The 12,444-nt window shown below is 40.9% G+C and overlaps 1 protein-coding gene across 23 annotated transcripts in view; it reads right to left on the reverse strand.

Annotated features, from left to right (window-relative positions):
* The window catches only part of LOC145341066 (disks large homolog 1), a 353,734-nt gene that overhangs the window by 116,222 nt on the left and 225,068 nt on the right, over nucleotides 1-12,444 (reverse strand). For all 23 annotated transcript variants that reach the window (XM_080185853.1, XM_080185852.1, XM_080185851.1 and 20 more), the window contains 2 exons: nucleotides 11,284-11,334; nucleotides 5,774-5,898 (listed from right to left, as the gene is read on the reverse strand). In XM_080185853.1, the coding sequence (XP_080041979.1) occupies nucleotides 5,774-5,898; nucleotides 11,284-11,334 (176 nt within the window). The remainder of the gene's footprint in view (nucleotides 1-5,773; nucleotides 5,899-11,283; nucleotides 11,335-12,444) is intronic.

Here is a 12,444-nt window from a genome sequence, read left to right on the forward strand (position 1 = left end):
TACCAAAGTGGACCACCTCGCACTTGCCAACATTAAATTCCATTTGCCATTTCCTGGCCCATTCGCCCAGCCTACCTAGATCCTTCTGCAGACTCTCCACACCCTCCGCGCAATTTGCCGTTCCACCAATCTTGGTGTCATCAGCAAATTTCGACACCATACACTCGGTTCCCTCCTCCAGATCATCTATATAAATGGTAAATAGCTGAGGCCCCAGCACTGACCCCTCGGACGCTCCACTAGACACGCGTCCTTTGTTTGAACAGAGGGGAGTACGGTAGGATGAGAGAAGAATTGGTGAATGTTGACTGGGGGAGCGCGTTGGAAGGTAGGTCTGCTGAGGAGCAGTCGAGGATCTTTAAGGAGATCTTTCTTGGTGCTCAGCAGAAATTTATTCCGATGGTTAAAAAGGACCGTAGGAGGAGAGGTAATAAGCCGTGGATAACGAAGGAGGTGAAGGAAAGTGTTAAATTAAAAGCAGAGGCAATTAGAGTAGCTAAGAGTAGTGGGCGAGAAGAGGATTGGGAGAGGTTTAAATGTCAACAAAGATTGACAAAGAAGTTGATAAAGAAGGGTAGGAGAAACTATGAAGCTGGGCTAGTGCTTAATATAAAAAAGGATAGCAAGAGTTTTTATAAATATATAAAAAGGAAGAGGCTGGCTAGGGTGAACGTTGGACCCTTAGAGGATGAGAGGGGGGACTTAGTGGTAGGGGATGGGGAAATGGCTGAGGTCTTCACGGAGGAAGACGTGAATAATTTGCCGGGTGTTAGAGATGGAAAGGTGGTAGGACTGGAGGGTCTCAATGACATTATTGTTACTAGAGAGGCGGTGCTTGACAGACTGGAGGGACTGATTGTGGACAAGTCCCCAGGACCAGATGGAATGCATCCGAGGGTTCTGAAAGAAATGGCGGAGGTGATAGTGGATGCCTTGGTGGTTACTTTCCAAACGTCGCTAGATTCCGGGGAAGTGCCGGAAGATTGGAAAACGGCTAATGTTACGCTGTTGTTTAAGAAGGGTGGCAGGCAAAAGGCAGGGAATTATAGGCCGGTTAGTTTAACGTCTGTTGTAGGTAAAATGTTAGAATCCATCATCGAGGAGGAAATAGCGAGGCATCTTGAGGGGAATTGCTTGATAGAGCAGACGCAGCACGGTTTCGTTAAGGGGAAGTCGTGTCTGACAAATTTATTGGAGTTCTATGAGGATGTGTCTAGGGCGGTGGATAGAGGAGAGCCGGTGGATGTGGTCTTTCTTGATTTTCAGAAGGCGTTTGACAAGGTACCTCACAAGAGGTTATTGCAGAAGGTCAGGGGACATGGAGTTGGGGGTAGGGTGTTAGTGTGGATAGAGGACTGGTTGTCAAATAGGAGGCAGAGAGTGGGGGTTAATGGGTGCTATTTGGATTGGTGGTTGGTGACTATTAATCCAGAAACTCAGCTAATGTACTGGGGGCCTGAATTCGAACCCCACCACGGCAGATGGTGGAATTTGAATTCAATAAAAGATACCCGGAATTAAAAATCTACTGATGACCATGAAACCAGTGTTGATTGTCGGAAAAACCCATCTGATTCACCTTTAGGGAAGGAAATCTGCTGTCTTTACGTGGTTTGGCCAACATGTGACTCCAGAGCCACAATGTGGTTGACTCTCAACTGCCTTCTGAAATGGCCCAACAAGCCCTTGAATTCAAAGGCAACTAGGGATAGGCAATAAATGCTGGCCAGCCAGCAACACCCACATCCCACAAATGAATAAAAAGAAAGTTACCTGGCTTGAAGACTAAATGCGGAAGACTCGGAAGTAAAGAAAATCAATAGGAATTGAGGGATATATCCAATTCATGTTACTATTTTAAAGGTAATGCTTAGCTCTGGGATGACTGCTGTTGGGAAGATAAATGAACTGTTGGGCTTTACAGGTTGCCAGAAAAGAAAGTGACAGTTCAGAAGATTACCCATAATTCATTAGAGTCAGGATAGAAATCATGGACCCATAAAACAGTTGGCGGGTTCACTTAGCTGGAGAACTGGAGATGGAAGGTCTACTCTGCTTGCGAAGAGTCCAGCAAAATGTTTTGTTTTCAGAGTTAGAACTAAATTTTTTTAAAAGCAGAGTCACAGAATCCCTACAGTGCAGGAGGTTATTCAGCCCATTGAGCCTGCACCAACAACAATCCCATCCATGCCCTATCCCCTATCCCCACACATTTACCCTGTTAACCATTCTGACATTAAGGGGCAATTTAGCATGGCCAATCAATCCAACCCACACATCTTTGGATTGTGGGAGGAATCCATGCAAACCTGGGAAGAATTTGTGAACTCCACACAGTCATCTGAGGCCAGAATTGAATCTAGGTCCCTGGTGCTGAGGCGCAAAAGTGCTAACCACTGTTCCACCATGCCACCTGTACTCAGTGAACCCTGAAAGGCTGCATCGTCATGGAGATGGGTGGAGTTTAAGAAGGTGCTCCATTTTAGTTTATCCGAGTGCTGCATTAGAGGAAGAATCTCCATATTGAAACTGTGCTGCTGACAATTAGGGCTTGGAAAAGTCTTGAGAGCAGTTAAGCCTCAGGAGAAGTCTAAGGAGTAATGGCAGCTGCAAAAGCTCACTGGTTCATGGAATCAGTTAGGGCTCAATACAGACAGGAGACTGGAGTTCGGCAAAAATGAGGGACAATGTCAGCTTTATGAAGCTAGCAGTCTGCAAGAGACCTGGAAATGTGCCGGTAATTAGAAATGGGACTGCAATTTTGGGGATCCCGTGGAATGGAGTCTCAAAATAGAGAGATTAAGCAGTCACTGAGGCAGTCAGAGTGGCTTTTTGATTTGATTTATTATTGTCTCGTATATTGGGACATGGTGAAAAGTACTGCATACAATATAACGCATACCATTCACAGAGCATATAGGGGTAGAGAGAGTATAGAATAGTGATACAGTCACAAAGTGTGGAGAAAGATCAGCTTAATATAAGATGGGTCCATTCAAAACTCTGATGGCAACAGGGAAGACTCGAATTGGTTAGTATGTCATCTCAGACTTTTGTATCCTTTTTCCAATGGAAGGTGGTGAAAGAGTAGGTCAGGGATGCATCAGATTCTTGCTTTTGAAATTCAAAAGTCAGATTTTTGAAAAACAGCTGAAATCTCTTGAAAAGGAGATGGCGCTGTAATGAAACTTTGACTCTCAATGGTCACTGATGATTGGGTGGATTGCTGGAAAATCTGTGGGATCTATCTTGATCACATCTGCCATTTTGTGTGATGTGTTCAGCCAATTTACAATATCAAAATTAACACAAGGCCAAGATGGTCAATAAATTCATAATTGCCTCATGTCAATTGATACTGTAAACTGGTCAGTTGTAATTGACAAAGTACAGTGAAGTTTGTTTAAAACTGTGGAATCTTGCGGTTTATGCTTAATGGGTAACTGGGATTTTGAAACTTGTCTACTTAAAAGTTACTGATCCCTAAAAAACTGGAATTTCAGGAAGCAAAATTGGTCTTTGCCAGTCATGAAAGAGGGCTAATACCAAAACAGCAGCTTATTTTCACAACGGACCCAATTTTCTTTCCCACTGATTACTGGTGGAAGACCAATTCAACCTAGAGTCAGTGGATGTGTGCAGATTCCAATATCCTCAAATGCTGGTCAACTCAACATATGAGCTTCTCCATAGCACTTCAAATGACAACAACTTGGATTGGATTGCAGTTTTGTCACTGGTATTCTACGTGGAATTTTTGAATCACTTCTTCCTTACACCATTATTAAATTTCAAACTTCGATGAATGCCAAGACTAAAATCCATTTTAAGTATGCCATATGAAAGTATTATACTGTTAATGGCAATGATAGATCACCACTAATGCCAAACGTAAAACAGTAGAATAGCTCAAAACTGCTTAAAACTAAGCAGATCATTGCTAATTTCGCTATTTCTTGCTTTGTAAGCCCTTATATCCATTAGCTGTACATGGCAAAATGATGAATATAATAAGCTTAATACTGACATTTGTCTTTTGAGTTACTCAGTGCTTCAACAGGATGGGCCAGATACAATCCGAGGATATAATTTGCATGAAGAGGAAACATTATGTACATTTTATGCAAAATTGTTCCAACTTGCAGTAAAAACCTTTCACATTTTATTGGGGCAATCACATATTGCATCAACTGCAAATTTTCACATGCCAAGCTGTGAGCCTAAGATACAAGAGAGACAAAAATAATCTTTTCTCAAAATAGGAAAGAAAAATGTCAAGGAAGGATTTTGGGTCAGCCTTGCATGAAATTCAATCACCAACAAATCACTATCACCATATTTAACCAAAAACATCCAGATCCAACCACAGAAGGAGGGAGTTCAGAGGGGCGTAAGTTCAGAGAGGGTAATGGGTAAGAGAGCAAGAAACCTGCAGTTAAGGCAAATTAACAGTATTTAATAGTTTATCCTCTGAATTTTATGCAAATCTCAAATCAGATCCCCTCTCAATCCCCTATACTTAACCCACCTTCATAGTTTAACTCATTAAGCTGCAGTGGGATTCTGGTGAATCTGCACTGCACCCTGACCAAGGCTATAAATCTTTCCTCTGGTTTAGTGTTGAGGACTGAATGTGGTACTCCAGATGATATCTGAGCAACTCTGTACAATTTGAACATAACTTTGCCTTCTCCTGCCCCCCCACAATGACTCTCCCTCCCTTTGTATTCCAGGCCTCTTGATTCAAAGACCAATATTCCCATTCACCTTTATGCAACTGCCCACTCAGTTTTAGCGATTTGCATATGTAGATCGCCAAATCCGTTTGCTCCTCCACAGTTTCTTTCTCACCATTTGAAATAATGTTATTTTTAGTTATCTTCCATATAAAGTGAAACAATCTCAAAATGCTTCATCTTAGTTCCTTTTAAGAGCTGACTAGCTCCACAATGTCTCCAAACGTAACTAACTTGTCACTCACACGAAGCTCTGATGTTCAGCTTGACTTACCTGACCTGAGCATTCATTTCAGGAATGAACAGTACTTCCATATTCCTGCCTCAAAAATGACACATGGCTAGACACTACCTTACAATGCTTCGACTCTTGAAAAACAGTCCCAACTCAAGACTTCCCATGGGCAATGCTGCGTGCACACAATTATTCCTCTAGCACCACACAGTTAAATCAGTTAGCAGGCTGTTTTATATACAAGTCCTCCATTTCATACAATGCCCAATAATTTATTAGGCTTGTTACTTTATTGAGGCCACAAAGCAAGCTTCTGGTCAAAGAGTTTAATTACTCTTCAGGCGGCGAGTAAACACCGAAGATGTAATAAGATTGGGAAGGCTGCTTTTAATCTCCTGGGCCGCAGAAATTCAGACTCTTGTCCCAAGAGGCATGTTATTAATTGAGGAGTTTTAAATAACTTGTCTCCTTTTTTGCCGTTAAAGCAAATTAATAACGTGAAGCTCAGATGAGCAAGAAATTAGCACATAGACATGACTTTGTACACTATGCACTTGCTGCTTTTGGTAATTGCAATTATTCACGACCTCAATTGTAACTTCTTTAATGAACCGCTTCTAATGGTATTCATGGTTAAAACCTCAAGATTTTCCTCTTAAAAAAACTAGAGATATGGCTCAGCAGCCACTTCTGTGAAGCTGGGTGTAAGATTGATCAACATGGTCTTTGTAGCAGATATGACAGGTTCAATCTTTGCTTTATGTAAGAAAGCAAAAGGCAATGCATTAACACTTGGACTTACCGCAGTCTTCCATCTTGTGCAGCTGCGCCTCCTGCGATGATTTTTGTAATGAATATGCTGGGATCATCACCAATATGCGGATTATCTGTGCCACCCGCAATGCTGAAGCCCAGGCCTGAATTTCCCTATATGCAAGTGCAGAAATAGAAAATCAGGCATAAGATTCAAGAGAAACTAAGTCATTATGAAAATACTTCAGTAGCAATCAGTAAAAGTTTAATTTTTGTTGGCAGCAGAGTCTTTTCCAACAAGGAACGCAGTACCCTACAATTTCACTTCAGACACCTTTTTTTTTTAAAATGGCGATAACTGAGAATTTATAACAACTTTCAAGGAGAACACCAACTCAATGAAAACGAGAAGCTCTAGTGAAAAATTTGGGGGCACCAAAGCACTGCTTCACAGTGAAGTGTGGTCTCAGAATCACTACTGACATCCTGAACTTAACCAAGCCATTAACAGGAGGTAAAAACAGAAAATGCTGGAAAAACTCAGCAGATCTGGCAGCATCTGTGGAGTGAAAGAGAGTTGACATTTGGTTTCCATATGACTCTTCTTCATACCTCCTCCACCCCTCTTTTAGCAGAGGTCAGATGCTTCCCAAAAAGTGAAAGAATTCAATTTATAGTCATTGATTGTTGACAAAATAATTTTGCAAAAACTGCGAAGAGGGCACTTGTATTCATATCCCTGACTCCCCCAGCACCCAAGTAGTTTAACAAATGAGTAATGGATCAGCAAAAGTTGGTTATGCCCAAGGTACAACGTTTTTGGATGAACTTTCAAAAATATGAACTTTTTTTTAAACTAATGTTCATTTTTTTAAAAAGATGCATCACTGTACTCGATTTTCTAACATATTTTGCTTTTCTGATGCTGCACAAAAACACTACTTCTTGAATTTACAGATCATTGCTGCAGTTACTTACGTTGCTACCTTTAGTTTTGATAAACAGATGTCCTACATCTTAAATCTAAATATTTGGCATAAAACAGCTGTTGAATTATTGGGATGTTAATAAAAGTTTTTAATTCAAATTGATGGCACTATCTTTTAAGTGTCCTCAGTTACCCTAAAGTGAAGTTAATAATTTTGGTCTCAACACTGCTCACTGTATATTCAGCTCATTAACTATATTCAGTGGTGAAGTCTACACGCAGTCATCCTGTAATCCACTCAGAAGTAAAATACAGATTCTATCACTGGTTAACATCAACAGATTCTGTTGCTCATTAATCCTAACACCACGCTCACACATGAAAGGGCTGAAATCAATTGTTTCTCCATTAACTTGCAAAGGGGTAGGACATTGAGGAATGAGATTTCATTTCAGTTTTGTACACAAATAATAAGCCCACACTGGGAGCAAAGGGTTTTTCCTGTCACTTTGGGCGAAGAGGTGGCATTTCAGATGTCATTAACATTAATGTTTGCTACCAGCACAAGTATATATACTCACAAATCTGCTGTTACGTCACTCAAAAACATGAATCATCTGACACATCTTTAGACCATTTGCACATTCATTCAAACATCAGGGAAGGAATTACACAAGGAAAACCAACACTACCTTGCATTTCTACAGTCCCTTTGATGTGCCAAGATATGCCCCAGAAGTATCATAAAACAAAATTTGACAGAGCCAAATAAAGAGCTTCTGGGTCAGATGGCCAAACCTTGATCCAAGAGATAGGTTGAAGAAGTGTTACAAAGGAAGAAAGAGATGCCGAGAGGTTTGAAAAGCAAACTCCAGAACCTACAGCCTAGGCAGCTGAACCCAGTTTAAAGTTTATTAATTAGTCTCAAAAGTAGGCTTACATTAACACTGCAATTAAGTTACTGTCTCAATACTCCAGCACCTGTTCGGGTACAGAGGGAGAATTTAGCACAGCCAATGTACCTAACCAGCAGGTCTTTCGGACTGTGGGAGCAAACCAGAACACTTGGAGGAAAGCCACGCAGACATGGGGAGAACGTGCAGATTTTGCACAGACAGTGATCCAAGCCAGGAATTGGACCCAGGTTCCTGGTGCTATGAGGCAGCACTGCTAACCACTGTGCCACAGTGCTACCAGCAATGATAGAACAATTAAAAAAGGCCAGAATTAAACAATGCAGATATTTCAGAGTTGTGGGGCTAGAGGTGATTGCAAAGCCAGGACAGCAAGACCACAGAAGGGCCCAAAAACAAGGACGAGGATTTTAAAATCAACAGCTCACTCAATAGGGAGCCAAAGGCGGCCAGCGAACACAGGGGTAAAGAATGAATGAGACTTGCTGCAAGTAAGGACATGGGCAACAGCATTGAATGACCTCAAATTTACAGGAGGCAGAATCAGATGATGCTAGAGGTGGAAATGGGTCTTTTAGGCTAGGTAATATTTATTTTCTTAGATTTGTCCTCCAAATACGCAGAATTACTTTGACCTAGTCCTGCACCCTGCAAGTGTGGAGTGGACCACTTGATCGTATGTCAAAAGCATGCAATTTCCAACAGCAGATACTAAATGGCACATGAATGATCCCAGACAAATGTTACCATCTTGGGTTCTATTATGCCTTATGCCCAAGATAGAAGCACTCCATTCATTTGGAGGAAAATTCAAAGATGAAGAAATCTTGTGGCTTCTAATTTTCGTCACCTGTGGGTTATTCCCATGGAGGACAGAACTCAGCATTGCTGTTTTTGTGGGGAAACAACGAAGCTCTTTTTCAGCTGGAAGCTTATATTATTCCACTGGAGACAGCTGTAAGTTTTTATTTTTTTACAGCTCCCAACAGTCAAGAAGGATGGCTGAATGTGTGTTCAGCTTACCGAAAATTAGCTGGTTTAGGTTTTGCTAATGCTTCATGCAATGATCTGAACGTCTTCAGCTTCAAGGTATATTCCTCATGACAGTCATTTTGGATATATTTGAATTACCATGCAGCGATTAGAGAGGATGAAATAAATAGCACTCGTGTAGACTTCAGTTTCTCTATTGTCATTAAGTTCATCAGCAATTTTCCTTTTGCTGAGGTATGCTGGAGTTTTGGGAACAGGAAGTTTTTGAAAACTTGATAAATATCAAAACTGAGTTTGATTGGAATTGGCCTAAAAGATGTTTAGATGGGGACAAACCTTCAGCTCAAAAGAATGTTGGCTTTATTATCAGTTGAGTAATTTTCCAAGGCAGCTGAGGTAGATCCACAACTACTATGTGACGCTATAGTGTCAGGCAAGAATATTTTGTGGAACAATCATGGAGATGAGGAGACATTGCTTTACCCAAAGAGTGGTGAGCCTGTGGAATTCATTATCACAGGAAGTAGTTGATGCTAAAATATTGACTGTATTCAAGAGACAGCTAGATGTAGTACTTGGGGCGAATGGGATCAAAGGTTATAGGGAAAAAGCAAAATTAGGCTATTGAGTTGGATGATCAGCCGTGATAATGATGAATGGTGGAGCAGGCTTGAAGGGCCAAATCGCCTCCTCCTACCTATGTTTCTATATGCGGCAACAGTCTACAATTACTAATATGGAATGATAATATGCCAACTAACAGCATCGCTGGAACCCAAGACAATAGTCTCATTCAAGTCCCCAAGCACCTGATTTGGTGAATAATTTTTGAAATTTTTCAAGCATTCTATCCACTTCAACTTCTCTTAAGAAAGAAATGAGGCTTACAAGACGGAGTAACCATGTGGACTTAGCATGTTATGAGAGATACACATACGATCAGGATATTACAAAACCTTCAAAGAAAAATGTGAACACGGATTTCCTTAGTGTGTGACAACTATTCTATGGAGGATAGAAACAAGAGGGGTTGATCAAAGACCAGAACTTACTTAAATAATTATCACAGCTGTTTGGAATACAGTTGGACACAAGATTTCCAAGCAAGCAACTGCAGAATAATCCAACAAATTTTCTAACAACAAATTATTAATCTACTTGTGCAAAGACCACACAAAGAACACAAAGCACACAGTGAAATTTTGGCCCACACTGTTTAGACTCTGGTTGACAAGAAAAACGACCAAAAGAGAACTTGAGCCTATGATATAAAACTTCAGTCACGTTTGCATGAGACAAGTGCAAGTGTCGAATCAAAATTCCCACTAAATAGTACATCACAGCAATGGGAAACTTGAGGAATTTCATAGTATTTAGTTAAATGAGGAAAGTTTTGTGACAACCTTTTCAGATGTGTTTAGGATTTGCATTAAGCTGCCTGCTTTATAAATATTCAAACTGCAGATGAATTAACAGTTAGATCAGATTGGTTTACTGATATATCACATGGGTGGGTGGTCACCTCGAGCACTGGTTGAATAATTCTGTCTCGACTTTAACATGCATGGTGCCCCTCCTGAACCACAAGGTCAGACGTGCAGCCTATTTTCTATAATCCTTCTTGACCCCCACGATAAGCAGGGATTGGCCACGTGGCCATTTTAGCCAAAAACCAGGCTTTTCCTAGTCATTGATGTGTGCTTCACAGCACCAAACACACATTTTATCCCCAATATTTTTGAGAAAATAAATTTTAGTTGCGATTATACGGTTATGCATTGCACTTTATATACGCAACTCAATTATAAACGGGCACAGTAATTCTAAGAATCATAGAATCTATAGTGCAGAAGGAGGTCATTTGGCCCAGCAAGCCTGCACCAACAACAATCCAACCTAGATCCTGTCCCCATAAGCTTATATATTTACCCTCCTAATTCCCCTGACACCAAGTGGCAATTTAGCATGGCCAATCAACTTTACCTGCGCATCTTTGGCAAACCCACGTAGATACAGGGAGAATATCTGTGTGGAGTTGTACAGTCATCCAAGGCCAGAATTGAATCTAGATCCCTGGTGCTGTGAGGCAGCAGTGCTAACCAACGTGCGCCCCAATTCTGAAAATCTGTTACCACATTCCAGCAGAATATCAAATTCTTGGAAGTAGAAATATTTTCCCATGCATTTATCAATATAAATATATTTAAACAAGTTATTCTAAGTAAATGTATAATATTCCAAACAAAAATGCTTCCTAGGGGGCTCAGCATCTGAGCCATAAAAGTCCCAGATTCTTGCACTTAATTTCAGATTTATCCTGAGTTTATTGACTTCAGTTGAGTGAGGGGATCGCAACTAGTTTTAGTGCCCATGAGACTGTGGGGAGGGAAGAGAAAAAAGCGGGGTGGAAACTAAACAGCAGCCCCAGTCCTTACAGTGATCCCTGTAAGAGTACCAGAAACAACAGGATCAGAATAATCTGGCACACTTTGGCAATTCAATAACTGCTGACAATCACCACGAAAGGTTTACGTGAATAAAGTAATGGAAGGTAACCATTCCCAGCAAGCAAGGACCTATTATCTTTGTTGGGGAAAGCAGATGAAATGATTGGTAGTTGCACAAAATACATTTTGATTTGGTGCAAATTGAGGTGAATTTCTCAAGAGCATCTTGTAACTGGAGAATCACGAGAAGAGTAAAAAATAAAATTCACCATCTTACCCTTTCAAGCGTGATTTCTTCATATTCGTAATCTGCATCTGTACCATTAACCTGTGAGAACCAAAGACACAAGTAAAATGCCAATTTAGGAAAAAAGATCAGTCACATTGGATAAAACACCAAAAACACCTCAACTCATAACCTTATTTTGAGTGAATATCTGGATCAGGAATGTGATAAAATTGCAACCATTACTTCTATGTGTGTGGGTTCATGTTCACAGCACAGAGGTTGAAACTTAGCTAACAGATTGCACTTTGAACTTGATATTAGTGATTTTGGATCCTTTAACTTAATTACTAATGGTCATATGACGAAGCCCATTAAATCAATCTTTACCATTAGTTTCTATCCATCCTTTTCTGTAGGTTTTCATGATCTGCAAATTTGACTGAGGTACTCGTGCAACAGTCTAATACTTATGCCAACCAAACAGGAACTACAACAGCAAGTTTCACATTAATGCAAATACATTATCATATGGCACCGAAAACCAATGCAGCCAAGTGACAAATTGCATTGTAACCCAATTACTTCCAGTTAAATTAAAAGATGCTGGGAAACAAAATATTGCATATTACTCTAGTGATGCACAGTAACCACTTGGTAAATGTTAACTTGCTCTTTCATAGAACGTATAATAGTCATTAATGAATGCTTTGCTGCAAATTAGATAAGCTACAGCCATCACAGCGAAGAAAGTTATACTTGGAGACAGCATAATTGGTTAAGAGATAGCCCAACATTAAAGGATTCCACCGACAAACCGAAGAGTACAGAATCCAAGGAAGTTAAAAAAGATACATTGAATCCTACAGTGCAGAAGGGAGCCATTCGGCTCATCGAGTCTGCACCATCACAATCTCACCCAGGCTCCGTCCCCACTACCCCATCCATTTACCCTAGCTAGTCCCTTTGACACTAAGAAGCAATTTAGCATGGCCAATTCACCTAACCACCACATCTCTGGAGTGCGTGGGGGGGGGGGGGGCGCGCGGAAAAGAGAGAGGGGCAGAGGAGAGAGAGAGAGAGAGAGAGAGAGGGGCAGAGAGAGAGAGAGAGAGAGAGAGGGGCAGAGAGAGAGAGAGAGAGAGGGGCAGAGAGAGAGAGAGAGAGAGGGGGCAGAGAGAGAGAGAGAGAGGGGCAGAGAGAGAGAGAGAG

This window comes from Carcharhinus amblyrhynchos, chromosome 3 (assembly GCF_965287045.1).
Source record: "Carcharhinus amblyrhynchos chromosome 3, sCarAmb.v2.hapA, whole genome shotgun sequence".
NCBI classification, from domain to species: domain Eukaryota; kingdom Metazoa; phylum Chordata; class Chondrichthyes; order Carcharhiniformes; family Carcharhinidae; genus Carcharhinus; species Carcharhinus amblyrhynchos.